Source organism: Carcharodon carcharias, chromosome 9 (assembly GCF_017639515.1).
Source record: "Carcharodon carcharias isolate sCarCar2 chromosome 9, sCarCar2.pri, whole genome shotgun sequence".
Classification (NCBI taxonomy): Eukaryota; Metazoa; Chordata; class Chondrichthyes; order Lamniformes; family Lamnidae; genus Carcharodon; species Carcharodon carcharias.
Window position 1 is genome coordinate 106,266,868 of NC_054475.1, and position 16,729 is coordinate 106,283,596.

Consider the following 16,729-nt stretch of genomic DNA (forward strand, 5'->3'; position numbering starts at 1 on the left):
ACACCCTTGATACACAGATACTCCTGGAAATTCCAAGCCATTCTATTTTGCTGTCCTCTTCCAGATACAACTGCTTTTCTGGCTTACTTTTACATCTGCTTTTATTTTGTTCTTTAATGAGTTTATATTCTTTCCTGTTTCTTTACCATTGTTTTCTCCATTTGCTTCTATGAATCACAGGCGATTGTTTTTTTTCCCCCTAGTCTGTCTATTTTAATTGAAGGGTTACCCTAGTGAGATTGCAATCACAGTAATAGTGCTACTATCACTTCTTTCTTTGATTATTTCAGACTTAAGCTCACACAAAGACTGCAAGAGGAGTTCTGTCCAATACAATTAAGGGCAATGCAGTCACAAAGATAGGAACCTAAATATGATGCTCTACCATAACTGTTAAAACAGCAGTTCCAACAGAATTATCATTTTGCTCCTCAACCAAGAAGAAGCTACCCTAGCAAAATATACATTTACCATAATTAGAACTTAAAATATCAAAAAAATCATGAATACTATTTTATGTCTTGTGCTGTTATGATCAGAGGGTCATACCAGTGTAGGGCAGAAGATTGTATCTATTTAAAAAACAGAAGTCTCTTAAGCATAGATAGGGCTGCAGAGTGTTGTGGAATTATTTACGACGAGGACCTTTGCCATATTCTAAATGGCTGCTAGCTAGCAAGCAGCATTGGAAAAGGCCTGCCAGCAGCTCACCTCATTGACTGGGGAGACAAGGAGCAATGCAAGAGTTTAAAAAAGAACAAATTAGTGGGGTATGGTAGGGGAAGAAAGGGGTAGAATAAGAACAAAGAACATAGTACAGCACAGGGACAGGCCCTTCGGCCCTCTAAGACGATCGTACTGCCTGTCAACTAAAACATTTTGCACTTCCGGGGTCCGTACCACTCTATTCCCATCCTATTCATGTATTTGTCAAGCTGCCTCTTAAACACCACTATCGTATCTGCTTCCACCACCTCTTCTGGCAGCGAATTCCAGACACTCACTACCCTCTGCGTAAAAAAAACTTGCCCTGCACATCTCCGCTATAGTTTTCTCCTCTCACCTTAAATCTATGTCCCCTAGTAATTGACTCTTCCACCCTGGGAAAAAGCTTCTGACTATCTACTCTGTCCATGCCACTCATAATTTTGTAAACTTCTATCAAGTCGCCTCTTAATCTCCTTCGCTCTAGTGAGAACAATCCGAGTTTCTCCAACCTCTTCTCATAGCTAATAGCCTCCAGACCAGGCAGCATCCTGGTACCTATGGCTCAGTCAGTAATTCTGTTGAACACAGTCACACAAAATGAAAAGCCCCAGGTCAACATTTCTCTCACCTGGCCATCATCCCCCCACCTTCCAACTAGCCCACCTGGCCAAAATCCATTTAATTCTCCACCCTGCCCTAACACCTTTCTCACCTACCTCCCCTCATGCCCTCTCCGAGCTCATCTTGTCCATGAAATCCCTGTCCTGTTCACTTGTTCCTATTCCCACTAAACTGCTCATCCAATTTCCCATCCTGGCTCCCATGTTAGCTGATAATGTAAATGATTCTCTTGCCTGAAAATCTGCTACCAGATCTACAATGCACTGCCCGAGACATTTGCAGAGGTATATTTAATCGTGGTTTTCAAAAGCTACAGGAAAAAGGCAGGGGAATGGGACTAGCTGAGTAGTTTCACAGAGAGCTGGCACAAACTTGATGGGCCAAATGTCCTTGATCTATGCTGTAACCATCCGATGGCACTTCACAGAAGTATTATAAAACATAATGCGAAATGAAGTCACACAAGGCAGTATTAGGGCAGGTGGCCAAAAACTTGGTCAAAGAGGCAAGTTTAATGGAGGACCTTAAAAGGAAGAGAGAGAGGTAGACAGGTTTGAGGAGGCAATTCCAGTGCTTAGGGTTCTAAGCAGCTCAAGTTACAGGCACCAATGGTTGTGGGGGGGGTGGAGAGAGAAGGTGCGGAAAGAAAGAGCAAGGGGTAGAGGAAACAAAAAAAAAAATGCATTACATGCCACAATTAGATGAGTGCAGAGGCAATTAGGGCTCACAGAGATAGGAAATGGCAAGGCCATAGAGGGATTTAAAAACAAGGAGCCAATGTAAATCAGTGTGCATAGGAGTGATAGGTGAACACGACTTGGTGCGCATAAGGATGTGGGCAGCAGAGTGTGGATGACCTCCAGTTTAGGGAGGGTAAAACGTGGAAGACTAGGAAGCAGTGTACTGGGATTAATCTGAAAACGTAATAAAAGGTGAGAATGAAGGTTTCAGCAGCAGGTGAGCTGGGGAAGGAGCCAAGTCAGACAATGTGAGAGAGGTAGAAATAGGCGGTCTTAGTGATAGCATAGTTATGTGGTCAGAAGGTCATCACGGGGTCAGATATGGCAATAAGGATGGAAACAGCCTTGTTTAGTTTCATACATTTGCAAGAGCATGTCAGTAGGTAGGGAACAGTATTTGTAGCAGGGACCGAAAACAATGGCTTCAGTCTTACCAATACTTAATGGAAGAAATTTCTGCACATCCAGTACTGGATATCAGGCAAACCTCTTGTTTGTGTATGAGGTGTACCATGCTCCTTCAAATTACCCATTTATTCAATTAACCCTACATGCCACAATTTTCTATGCATGACAAATGCACATCTGGAAATTAACTTTGTGCTGATTTTACTTGATAGACAAGCACTGGTATATAACTCAATATATCAAATGGGCACAAATAATTATCATGAACATAATTATTTAAAAAATGTCAAGAATAAGTCGACTGCATGGCTTGAGGATGCTGAATTTACTGTGGAGCTTTAGCTATAAAAGTGTATAACAATATAACTCCTGAAGTCATGTTCAATAACAGTACTAAAGCAATACCCCTTCCCAAATCATTCAAGAACTATTATTTAAATAAGACAGAAATAAACTGTAAAAATATTTTCCTATGCTTAGTTTCCCCAGACTATCGCATAAGAGCAGTGACAGTTAAGAACAGTATTATGAAACTTCCTGTTCTTATAAATTTATTAAAATTAAAATTAAATGTAGAAACACAGGCTGTAATTGCACACTCTTTACTGATCAGGTCAATCCCTTATGATCCATTGATGAATGACAGAAAAATAGGCAGATATTTACCGAGACTGAAACTGGTGCGGTTGTTTTATTACCACCATCGCCAACACCAGCACTTCCAGTAGGGTCAGTCGATTGTGTAGTACTATCAGCCTTGGCATTGTCAGCTGATCCTTGCTCTGCCATCTCAAAGTTCTCTGATTTGAAACAAAAACACATTAACTCTCCAGTTTTGAACAGCAGCTTTAACACAGATAAATGTCTAATGGAGCTTCACAAAGGTGTAATCAGGCAAAAATGGATTCTGAACCAAAGGAAGTAATACTAAGAAGGATAATTAACAGCTTGGCCATTGAAGTTGACTTTAAGGAGGGTCTGAAAGAAAAAATGATGGTGGAGGGGTTTAAAGGGAGAGAATGTACAGCCTCTAACTAAAGGGGATGGAGATGGTGAGGGGAGGAATACACAGAAGACCAGGTCAGATGGTGGGTGGCGAGGGAAAAAAATCTGTTACACAGATAGCAATAAACAAACAAACAGAGGCATGAAGGGATATAAATACAATGATAAGAAATTGGAGGCATTTGTGCCCCTAGATCCACTGTATTTCAGCAAGGATAGCAGAAGGTGATGCAAGATATGGACAGCATTTACGATGAACTTAAGGGTTGAAGAGATGAAGGGCAGAAGGCTGAGTAGAACAGAAATGGAAGTTTTATTTTATTTTTAAGGGATGCGGGTGTCACTGGATAGGCCAGTGCCTGTTGCCCTCCCTAATTGACCTTAAGGGTGAGCGGTTCTTGAACCGCTGCAGTCCATGTGGTGTAGGTATACCCACATTGCCATTAAGAAGGGAGTTCCAGCATTTTGAACCAGCGACAGTGAAGGAACATGATATAATTCCAAGTCAGGATGGTGTGTGGCTTGGAGGAGAGCTTCCAGGTAGTGGTGTTCCCATGCATCTGCTGCCCTTGTTCTTCTAGGCGGTAGAGGTCATGGGTTTGGAAACAGCTGTCGAAGGAACCTTGGCGAGTTGCAGTGCATCTTGTAGAGGTAGTATACATTAGTGGAGAGAATGGGTGCCAATCAAGCAAGCTGCTGTGTCCTGGATGGCATCAAGTTTCTTGTACTCATCCAGGCAAGTGGAGAGTATTCCATCACACTCTTGACTTGTGCCTTGCTGATGATGGACTGGCTTTGGGGGCATCCAGAGACAAGTCGCTTTATGCGGAATTCCCGGTTGCTCACTTGCTTTTGTAGCCATGATATTTATATGGCTGTTCTCGTTCAGTTTCTGGTCAATGATAACCACCAGGATGTTGAAGTGGGCATTCAATGTCAAGGGGAGAGGTGGTTAGGTTCTCTTTTTGGTGATAGTCATTGCCTGGCATTAAAGTCACAAGTGACATTTGTGTCACACGTCAGCCTGAATATTGTCTAGGTCTTGCTGCACATGAATACGGACAGCTTCCATTTCTGAATCACTGCAAATGGTGCTGAACATTGTGTAATCATCAGTGAACATCCCACTTCTGATCTTATGTTGGAAAGACGGTCATTGATGAAGCAGCTGAAGATCGTTGGGTCTAGGGTACTACTCTGAGGAACTCTTGTGGTGATGTCCTAGGAGTGGGATGATTGACCTCCAACAACCACAACCATCTTCTCTTGTGCTAGGTATGTCTCCAATCAGTGGAGAGTTTTTCCCTCGATTCCCATTGACTTCTGTTTTGCTTGGATTCCTCGATGCCACACTCAGTCCGATGCTGCCTTGATGTCAAGGGCAGTCACTCTCACCTCAGGAGTTCAGCTCTTTTGTCCATTTTTGGATCAAGGCTGCAATGAGGTCAGGAGCTGAGGTGCCCTGGCAGTAACTGAACTCGTTACTGCTGTGAGAGAGCCGCTTGGTAGCACTATCAACAACACCTACCATCACTTTGCTGATGATAGATCGAGAGTAGACGAATGGGGCAGTAATTGGCCAGGTTGGATTTGTCCTACTTTTTGTGACAGTACATACCTGGGCAATATTCTACATTTTTGGGTGGATGTCAGTGTTGTAGCTAGGGGCACAGATAGTTTTGTAGCACAAGTCTTCAGTACTACTGCCAGAATGTTGTCAGGGCCCTCAGCCTTGTAATTTTCAGTGCCTTCAGCCATTCCCTGATATCAGTTGGAGTGAGTCAAGTTGGCTGAAGACTGGCATGTGGTACAGGGCACCTCAGGAGGAGGCTGAGATGGATCATCCACTCAGCACTTCTGGCTTAAGATGGTTGCAAATGCTTCAACCTCATCTTTTGCACTGATGTGTTGGGCTGCCCCATCATTGAGAATAGGGATACTTGTGAAGGTGCCTCCTCCTTTTTGTTGTTTAATTGCCCACCATCATTCACAACTGGATGTGGCAGGACTGTAGAGCTTTGATCTGATCTATTGACTGTGGGATTGCTTAGCTCTGTCTATCACATGCTGCTTTTGCTGTTTGGCATGCAAGTAGTGCAGGTTCACCAGGTTGACACCTAATTTTAAGGTATGTCTGGTACTGCCCCAGCTTGCCCTCCTGCACTCTTCATTGAACTGGGGTTAATCTCCCAGCTAAATGGTAATGGTAGAATTAGGGATATGCAGGCCCATGAAGTTACAGACTGCAGTCAAATATTGATTCATGGATGCCCAGTTTAGAGTTGTTAGATCTGTTTTAAATCTTTTCCATTTAGCATGGCGGTAGTGCTACATAACACGATGCAGAGTATCCTTAATGTGAAGGCAGAACTTCCACCTCCACAAGGGCAGTGTGGTGGTCACTCTTAACTATATCATCATAGACAGATGTATCTACGATAGGTAGATCAGTGAGGACGAGGTCAAATAGCTCTCGTTGGCACTCTCACCATCTGCCACAGGTACAGTCTAGTAGCTATGTTCTTTAGGACTCAGCCTGCTCAGTCAGTAATGGCGCTACTGAGAAACTATTTGGTGGGGCACTTCATTACCCATCACCGAGTACACTCTGCACCCTTGCCACCCTCAGTGCTTCTTCCAATTAGCGATTAACTTGGAGGAGTACTGATTCATCAACCCTTCATCCAAGGAGGATTGGAAGGTTATGCCCAGAGCTTCCACAATTTCCATCTTTAGTTTCCTCAACATCTTTAGATGCATGTGACCTGGTCCTGGTGATTTATCAGTCTTAATAATACTTATTTTTAGTTCATCTGGTGTCTCAACCAGCTCCTCTTTCACTATGACAGCATTTACTTCCTTGATAAAGACATGTGCAAGATACTCATTTCGTAACTCAGCCATGCCCTTTGCCTCGGCCTCCTTTTTGGTCCCCAATCAGCCCCACCCAACCTCTATTTAAATGCTCATGGAAGACTTTTGGATTCCCTTTTACATTGGTTGCCAGTCTCTTCTCATGCTCTCGCTTGGCCTCATTTCTTTTCTTACTTCCCCTCTGAACTTTCTGTATTCAGTCTGGTTCCCACTTGTATTATCAAACTAACATCTGTCATATGTGCATTTTCTGCTTCATCTTACTTTTTTGCCATCCAGGGAGCTCTGGCTATGGTTGCTCTTCGTTTCCCCCATCATGGGAATGTGCCACATCTGTAGCAAAATCATCTCCTTTTTAAAGGCAGCCCAGTGTTCAATTACAATTTTGTCTGTCAATCTTTGGATCTGTCCCAAGTTAAACTGGAATCATTCTCAACCCACTGACATTGTACCTTCAAGTAAAGTTTTTTTAAAAAAACCTCTAGGTTTCTCCCTACCATTTTCATGAGCTGAACTAAATCTTATGATTCTGGCATCACTGTTTTCTAAATGTGCCCCTGCTGACACTTCATGCACTTAACCCACCTCATTTCCCAAATCCAGCAATGCCTCCTTCCTCTTTGGCCTGGAAATGCACTAAATCAAGAAAATGCTTCACATGATCCTTTGCCCACCATCACCTGATCAGCATAACCTTTACTTTCTTTCTCCCTTACAAAAACTTATCTGGCTTCTCCTTAAATGCATCTGTCAGTTGTCTCAACTATTCCATGTGATACTAACTTCCATATTCTAACTAGCTATTCTCTGGGTTAAGAAATTTCTCCTGAATTCCTTAATGGACATATTAGTGACCACCTTAGATTAATGGCCCCTATCTTTCGATTCTTCCATAAATGAAAATATTTTGTCTATTATCTCCCCTATCAAACCCACTCATTTTTAAACACCTCCGTTAGGTCACTTTTCAATCTTTTTTTTCCAAGGAAAAACCTGTTCAGTCTTTGCTGGTAGTTCTATCCTCTCAGTTTAGCTATCATCCAGGTAAATAAATAATTTTCTACCTTCTCTGGTGGAATATGGAGACCAGAACAAAGCACAAGCATCCACAAGTGTGATGGAACCAAAGTTTTCTAGTTTAATGTGATTTCTCTGCTGTTGATTTTTATTCCTGGACAAATGAACCCCAGTGCTTCAATTACCTTTGTTAACACCCCCTCACCTCAAAATTGTTTGAATAGAACTTGGGGTCAACCCATTTCTTGGTCTTCACCAAATCTATATTCATGACTATCTGAATCACTAACAGTTCCCTTCCCAACACAGATTTGAACATACAATCTAAACTGATAATTCAGTGCAGTACTGTGGGAGTGCTGTACAAAAGGTGTCATCTTCAAGTGAGATTTTATACACAGGTCTTGTTTGCTTCATCAGTGGACAGAATAAAGTTCCATTCTGAGGAAGCAACATTGGGTTAGACAAACAGAATTCCCAGCTGTTCTTTGGCTCATAGCATAATGTTAAAATCATGAAAGGTTTGAACAAACTGGATGCAAGTAAGCATTTTTCCACATGAAATATTATTGCTTGTGCTTAAATTCTAATATATTAAAATAAAGTAAGAAGTAAAGAACTTCCTGTAATTTTAAAGAGCAGTAATGATGTGGAACAGATTACCAGCACAAGGAACTGTAATGGGTTTCAAGGAGGAATTAGACAGGATCCAGTTACAAATCAGATTTGCCTTTGTTAGAAATGCACCAAAGGAATACTGGATAGGTGGGCTAGATGATCCAAAGGTTCTCTCCTGCTTGAAACTGTTACAATTCACAAAACAATGGATGTTTCTTCAGCTCTCCTGCCCAAAATTCCTCTTTTATCCAACATCAAAAACATATCTGGCCACTTGTACATTCATTTCCTGTTTGTGGGACCTTGTCATGTGCAAATTAACTGCAGCACTTGCCAAGTGACAATAGATTATTTGTGAAATGCAGTTGCTATTAGCTGTAAAGTGCTTTGGGACGATCTGAGTATGTAATCAGATGCTAGCTAACTGCAAGATTAATCTGTTACCTGTGCTGCAACCAATTATTCATCCATTGGCGCTCATTAATTGATTTCCCCAAGCCAAGATCCCATTCCTTCTTTCTATCAATGACCATTCAAACCTTTCCTAACATTCAGATTAAGTGTCATCAGTTTACATAGCCTATTGAGAGGAATGCGGGCAATTAAACTCATGAGGGTTTTTCTTCAAATTACTGCTCAAAGATGCTTGGCCTGAATAGCCAAGTGGTTATGGTACTGGGTTTGTAACTCTAAGATTAAGAGTTCAAATCTCACAATGGCAAACTATGAAACAATGTAACTTCATCTGAAACAGATGGAAACGGGTTTGTACTCGAAAGAGTTACTGCTCAAAGATAAACCTGGTGCTGCAGAAATGAAAAATGGTGTTGTTTGCATAATGGACAGCTAATTCACAACACCAGTTTTACACTCAAGCAGCAAGTGGGCACTTGATCCCACTACAGATATTATCTTAGGAACATAGGAACTGGAGTAGGCCATTCAACCTGTTGAACCATTCAATTAGATCATGGCTGATCATCAATCTCCAGTTCTTTGATGCCATTAGTCTCTAGAAATCTATCAATTTGTTTTGAACACACTCAATGATTGAGCTTCCACAGCACTCTGGGGTAGAGAATTCCAAAGATTCACCATCCTCCAAGTGAAGAAATTCCTCCCCATCTCAATCTTAAATGACCTACCCCTTATCCTGAGATGAGGTGCCCTAGTTTTAGGCTCACCAGCCAGGGGAAACATTTATTGACGTCAACCCGGTCACACCCTGTAAAAATTTTTAAGTTTCAATTAGCTCTTTCTCTAAAACTCAAGGGAATACAAACCCGGTCTCCCTAATCTCTCCTCATAAAACAATCCCACCATTCCAGGGTTTAATCGGTGAACCTCCATTGTACTCCTAAGACAAGGGGACCAAAACTGTACACAATATTCCAGGTGAGGTCTCACCAACGCTCTATACAACTGCAGCAAGGCATCTTTACTCCTGTACTCAGATCCCTTGCGATGAAGGCCAACGTACCACTTGCCTTCCGAATTGCTCGCTGCACCTGAATGCTAGCTTTTAGTGACTCATGAACAAGGACACCCATGTTCCTTTGGGCACCTGCACTTCCCAACTTCTCACAATTTTAGAAATATTCTGCCTATTTTGTCTACCAAATTGAATACCTTCACATTTATTTACATTATATTCCATTTGCCAGGCTCTAGCCCATCCACTTAACCTGTCCAAGTCCTCTTGAAGCCTCCTTCATCCTCCTCACAACTTAGGTTCCACCCAGTTTGATATCCTTTAATGCAGAAATACAAATCTTCTTCCTTTTAACTCTTCAAAGAATTTTTGTATTTTTCCAATCCTAACCGACAAAATACCATGGGTACCCGCAGGGGCCCCAGTTATGCCTATCGCTTTATGGGGGATGTGGAACATTCCTTCTTCCAGTCCTATTCAGGCACCCTCCCACAACTCTTTCTTCGGTACACCGATGACTGTCCCGGTGCCACTTCATGCTCTCGTCTGGACCTGGAAAAATGTATCAATTTTGCTTCCAATTTCCACCCATCACTTTCACAAGGTCCATCTCCAACACTTCTCTTCCCTTCCTTGACACCTTTGTCTCAATTTCTGGTCATAGCCTGTCCACTAATATTCATTACAAGCCCACTGACTCCGACAGCTACCTCGACTACAGCTCCTCACACCCTGCTTCCTGAGGGGCTCCACCCCATTCTCTCAGTTCCTTCGCATCTGTCCCGATGATGCCACTTTTCAAAACAGTGCTTTTGACGTCTTCCTTAACTGAGGTTTCCCACACATGGTGGTTGACAGGGCCCTCAACCATGTTCGATCCATCTCCTACACCTCTGCCCTCACACCTTCCTCTCTCTCCAAAAACAATGATAGATCCCCCCTTGTCCTCACTTTTCACCCCCCCCAGCCTCCACATTCAAAGGATCATCCTCTGCCATTTCCGCCAACTCCTGCATGATGCCACCACCAAACACATCTTCCCTTCACCACCCCTATCAGTATTCCATAGGAACCTTTCCCTCTGGGACACCCTGGTCCACCCCTCCATCACCCCAACACCTCAATCCCCTCCCACTGCACCTTCCCATGCAATCGCAGAAGGTACAACACCTGTCCCTTTACCTCCCCCTCCTCACCGCCCAAGGGCCCAAACACTCCTTTCAAGTAAAGCAGCACTTCCTTCAATTTGGTCTACTGCATTAGCTGCTCCCAATGCGGTCTCCTCTACATTGGAGGGACCAAACGCAGACTGGGTGACCGCTTTGTGGAACACCTTTGGTCTGTCTGCAAGCATGACCCAGACCTTCCTGTCGCTTGCCATTTCAACACCCCATCCTGCTCTCATGCCCACATGTCCGTCCTTAGCCTGCTGCAATGTTCCAGTGAAGCTCAACGCAAACTGGAGGAACAGCACCTCATCTTCCGATTAGGCACTTTACAGCCTTCCGGACTTAAGTTCAACAACTTCAGACCATGAATTCTCTCCTCCATCCTCACCCCTTTTTTCAATATTCATTTTTATTTTTTAATTTTTATTTATTTTTTCCACTTACTTTTATTATTTTTTAAACTTATTTTCATTTTTATTCATTGTTTTATCCCCACCTTTTAGCCTATTTTCAATCTTTTTTCCCCACTACCGTCCCCTCCCCCCACCCCTCCTGCACTAGGGTCATCTGTCACTTATTCATATTGCTCTTTCCAGAGTGCTTACCCTTGAACAGCTATTATCACATTCTGCTTTCTATCCTTAATGTCACCATCAGCACCTCCTTCAGCCAATACCACCACCATCACCATCCCTTTGACCTCTTGTTTATGACATTGTTGGCAGTCTCTCCTTTGCTTCCACCTATCGCTGGCATGCTATCCAGCTCTTCCCCACCCCCCCCCCCCCTTAAACAGTATAAATTTCACCACGTTTTTACTTTCTCTTAGCTCTGAAGAAGAGTCATATGGACTCGAAATGGTAACTCTGTCTTTCTCTCCAGAGATGCTGTCAGACCTGCTGAGTTTTTCCAGCATTTTTTGTTTTTGTTTCAGATTTTCAGCATCTGCAGTATATTGCCTTTATAATACCGCCTTATAGAACAACTTAAATAGAGAGGTGAAATTATCAACATCTCTAACCCTATCAGACCTCCAGTTATTCACCATTACCAAAGATCTTTCCAAAAGTGTTTCATCATTGAGTATTTCAGCAACCTCTAATGATCTCTAAATTCCAATTCTGCCAAAGGCTTCAATTTTGCTTACATAACCTGTAGTAATAAAGGAAAATCTCTTTTGTTTGCTAGGTGATTCCCTTTCACCCTCAAACCTGTATTAATCAGTTCTACTTTGGTTAATGCTCCTCTTAACTGTTCTATCATTTATTTGAAGCTCCAAATTTACCATCCCTCACATTCATCAACAGCAGTGCTCAAGAGCCAACCTGCTGCTCTAAACCATTCTTTCCCAGGGCTTTAATAATGTGGAAATTCCTCTTTCTACATGAGGGATATTCATAAAGAGAGAACACAAATGAATCCATATATTAAAAAAATTTGGGGCTCAGTTAGCTCATTTGGCTGATTTGTGATGCTGTGTGATGCCAACTGCATGGGCTCAATCCCCAAACTGGCTGAGGTCTTCCAGAAAGCCTTCTCAACCTCAACCCTTGCCTGAGGTGTGTCTGGAACTATGGTGACATTTCTTTCCCCCTATATAAAATTGCAAAATGTGGGTAGAGAGATATAAATCGTTTCTCCAAGTTGAATCTACAAAATAACTCCTAAAAGTTGCCATCCAGAGACACTACAAATAACTTGAGGTACGGATTAAATGAAACCAAGAGTTCCAACAGTAGCAAAAATCCTATCTTAACTATCAGAGAATTAAACATTTATTGCACCAGTAACATGAAAGGCTGTCAACTTGCTAAGACTAATTATAAAGGGGCATAGATAGGGTAGACAGGAAGGAACTTTTCCGCTTGGTGGAGGGATCAGTAACCAGGGGGCATAGGTTTAAGGTAAGGGGCATGAGATTTAGAGGGGATGTGAGGAAGAATTTTTTCACCGAGGGTGGTGGGAATCTGGAACTCACTGCCTGAAAGAGTGGTAGAGGCAGAAACCCTCATAACATTTAAGAAGTGTTTGGATGTGCACTTGCAATGCCATGGCATACAAGGCTATGGGCCTAGTGCTGGAAAATGGGATTAGAATAGTTAGGTTCTTGTTTGACCTGCGCAGACTCGATGGGCTAAAGGGTTTTTTCTGTGCTGTAGACCTCTATGACTAAGGTACAATTCATAAATAAGTCATCATAACATTCCTCCCACAGAGTACTTCATTCTCTTTTCATTATGAAAGTGAAATCCTACTAAATGCAAGCCATCACCAGGCTCTCTCCTGCAATCTTATATTTGTGTTGTTTCACCATAGATGTATTATAAGATACCATTTGTACATTACTAAAGTTGCAAAGTTGAGACACAAAATAATGACATTTACCATTCATCATGCCAGAGGTATTTCAATTGCCCATCAATTACTAGACATCTTAAAATATAAACATTAATAAAAGAGTGGCAAATAATCCAAGACTGAGGCTCAATTGCAGCTCAGGGTATTAAAAGACTAAACAAATAATACCAATGTCAACTCATTGGAAAAAGCTGCTTTCATTCGCGGATTGCAGCGTCAAGTGTAATGCCCGCTGTATTTCTCAGATAGCTGAAATTCACGGCACTCTGCTGGGATGCTAGGGAGCAGCAACTGGGCCAAATCCCGGGCTCCCACGCTCTCCTGCGGCCAGTTCTAACGGCGGCTAAGGCACAGCCGCCTCCCGTCCCTAACTGGAGTTGGGGAAAGGTTGCGAGGAAGCAGCGCCCGAGTCCGAGGGAACCGATCCCGGGTAAGATCACGACCTCCCGCTTCTGATTCGCGGACAGGAGAAGCCCGCAAACCCTTCCCCCTTTTCACCGCAAAGACACCGCCAAACACCCCAGGCCACTCACTCACAGAACGGCAGCTCCAGGATTTGTTGCGGTCAACTGCCAGCACACTCTCAACCAAACGCAGTTAAAACCAGTGATTGGCAGTCTCGCTACCCACTCATAAGGCCCTCTGCTGGGACGGTTACCCAATTAACAAAACGTAAGAGACTGGTCCTCACTAACAGGGCAAAAGAGAGAATTGGAAATCTTGCTAACAGCTTCGGTTGTCATCAAACCAGGAAGCACAGCGGGAGACATGCGCATGCGCTAACGGTGTTCCCAATGCATTCTGGGAATGGTAGTCCATATAGTTGTAGGACTGCAGGAACAAACAAAACCAGAATTAAAAACAAAAAAAACTGCGGATGCTGGAAATCCAAAACAAAAACAAAGACAGAATTACCTGGAAAAACTCAGCAGGTCTGGCAGCATCGGCGGAGAAGAAAAGAGTTGACGTTTCGAGTTCCTCATGACCCTTCGACAGAACTAACAAACCACAGGATGAAGGTAGATTAAGGGTCTGCTGAGGAAGTTCGAGTCGTTAGGGTTCACATTAATAAGCAGAAATTCAAAAGGCAATAATCTGTGAATTTTTGCCTGAACCACACGCAAATTGGCATAGTGTCAAATAGATGGGTGCATAGCTGAAAGAATGGTGTGGGATACAGGGAGGTCTTGATTTAAGGGACATTGGCATCAGTCCTGGGGAGAGATGGAACAGTTTCATTGGGCTGGGCTCCACTTAAACCGGACTAAGACGTAGCAGAGATAAAAACAAAAAACTGCGGATGCTAGAAATCCAAAACAAAAACAGAATTACCTGGAAAAACTCAGCAGGTCTGGCAGCATCGGCAGAGAAGAAAAGAGTTGACGTTTTGAGTCCTCATGACCCTTCAACAGAACTAGGTGAATCCAAGGACAGGGGTGAAATATAAGCTGGTTTAAGGTGTGTGGCGGGGGGAGGGGGGGTGGGTGTTGGGTGGGGGGTGAGAAGTGGAGGGGGGTGGTGTGGTTGTAGGGACAAGCAAGCAGTGATAGGAGCAGATCATCAAAAGATGTCACAGACAAAAGAACACAGAGGTGTTGAAGTTGGTGATATTATCTAAACGAATGTGCTAATTAAGAATGGATGGTAGGGCACTCAAGGTATAGCTCTAGTGGGGGTGGGGGGAGCATAAAAGATTTAAAAATATTTTAAAATAATGGAAATAGGTGGGAAAAGAAAAATCTATATAAATTATTGGAAAAAACAAAAGGAAGGGGGAAGAAACAGAAAGGGGGTGGGGATGGAGGAGGGAGTTCAAGACCTAAAGTTGTTGAATTCAATATTCAGTCCGGAAGGCTGTAAAGTGCCTAGTCGGAAGATGAGGTGCTGTTCCTTCAGTTTGCATTGGGCTTCACTGGAACAATGCAACAAACCAAGGACAGACATGTGGGCAAGAGAGCAGGGTGGACTGTTAAAATGGCAAGTGACAGGGAGGTTTGGGTCATTCTTGCGGACAGACCATAGGTGTTCTGCAAAGCGGTTGCCCAGTTTACGTTTGGTCTCTCCAATGTAGAGGAGACCGCATTGGGAGCAACGAATACAGTAGACTAAGTTGGGGGAAATGCAAGTGAAATGCTGCTTCATTTGAAAGGAGTGTTTGGGCCCTTGGACGGTGAGGAGAGAGGAAGTGAAGGGGCAGGTGTTACATCTTTTGCGTGGGCATGGGGAGGTGCCCTAGGTGGGGGTTGAGGAGTAGGGGGTGATGGAGGAGTGGACCAGGGTGTCCTGGAGGGAACGATCCCTACGGAATGCCGACAGTGGGGGTGAAGGGAAGATGTGTTTGGTGGTGGCATCATGCTGGAGTTGGTGGAAATGGCGGAGGATGATCCTTTGAATGTGGAGGCTGGTGGGGTGATAAGTGAGGACAAGGGGGACCCTATCATGTTTCTGGGAGGGAGGAGAAGGCACGAGGGCGGATGCGCGGGAAATGGGCCAGACATGGTTGAGGGCCCTGTCAACGACCGTGGGTGGAAAACCTCGGTTAAGGAAGAAGGAGGACATGTCAGAGGAACTGTTTTTGAAGGTAGCATCATCGGAACAGATGCGACGGAGGCAAAGCAACTGAGAGATTGGGATGGAGTCCTTATAGGAAGCGGGGTGTGAGGAGCTGTAGTCGAGGTAGCTGTGGGAGTTGGTAGGCTTGTAATGGATATTGGTGGACAGTCTATCACCAGAGATTGAGACAGAGAGGTCAAGGAAGGGAAGGGAAGTGTCAGAGATGGACCACGTGAAAATGATGGAGGGGTGGAGATTGGAAGCAAAATTAATAAATTTTTCCAAGTCCCGACGAGAGCATGAAGCAGCACCGAAGTAATCATCGATGTACCGGAGAAAGAGTTGTGGAAGGGGGCTGGAGTAGGACTGGAACAAGGAATGTTCCACATACCTCATAAAGAGACAGGCATAGCTGGGGCCCATGCGGGTACCCATAGCCACACCTTTTATTTGGAGGAAGTGAGAGGAGTTGAAGGAGAAATTGTTCAGTGTGAGAACAAGTTCAGCCACACGGAGGAGAGTAGTGGTGGATGGGGATTGTTCAGGCCTCTGTTCGAGGAAGAAGCTAAGGGCCCTCAGACCATCCTGGTGGGGGATGGAAGTTTAGAGGGATTGGACGTCCATGGTGAAGAGGAAGTGGTTGGGGCCAGGGAACTGGAAATTGTTGATGTGACGTACGGTGTCAGAGGAATCACGGATGTAGGTGGGAAGGGACTGGACAAGGGGAGAGAGAAGGGAGTCAAGATTACGAGAAATGAGTTCCGTGGGGCAGGAGCAACCTGACACGATCGGTCTACCGGGACAGTTCTGTTTGTGGATTTTGGGGAGGAGGTAGAAGCGGGCCGTCTGAGGTTGGGCGACTATCAAGTTGGAAGCTGTGGGAGGAAGATCCCAAGAGGAGATGAGGTCAGTGACAGTCCTGGAAATAATGGCTTGATGTTCAGTGAGGGGTCATGGTCCAGGGAGAGGTAGGAAGAAGTGTCTGCGCGTTGACGCTCAGCCTCCGCGAGGTAGAGGTCAGTGCGCCAGACAACAACAGCACCACCCTTGTCAGCGGGTTTGATGACAATGTCAGGGTTGGACCTGAGAGAACGGAGTGCAGTAAGTTCAGAGAGAGAGAGATTAGAATGGGTGAGAGGAGCAGTGCTGTTGTTGTCTGGCGCACTGACCTCTACCTCGCAGAGGCTGAGGGTCAACTCGCAGACACTTCCTCCTACCTCTCCCTG

The 16,729-nt window shown here is 44.0% G+C and overlaps 1 protein-coding gene across 14 annotated transcripts in view; it reads right to left on the reverse strand.

Annotated features, from left to right (window-relative positions):
• Positions 1 to 13,720, reverse strand: part of LOC121281854 (transmembrane protein 33-like) — a 192,746-nt gene extending 179,026 nt beyond the window's left edge. For 6 of the 14 annotated variants that reach the window (XR_005943967.1, XM_041194931.1, XM_041194925.1 and 3 more), the window contains exons 1-2: positions 13,488 to 13,710; positions 3,144 to 3,277 (exon numbers count right to left, since the gene is read on the reverse strand). Coding sequence is in view for 13 of the 14 variants with exons in the window: in XM_041194925.1 (XP_041050859.1) it covers positions 3,144 to 3,266 (123 nt within the window). In the remaining variant the exon portion in view is untranslated. The other 8 variants (XM_041194930.1, XM_041194921.1, XM_041194928.1 and 5 more) reach the window with 6 other exon arrangements.
• Positions 13,721 to 16,729: the final 3,009 nt, after the last annotated feature.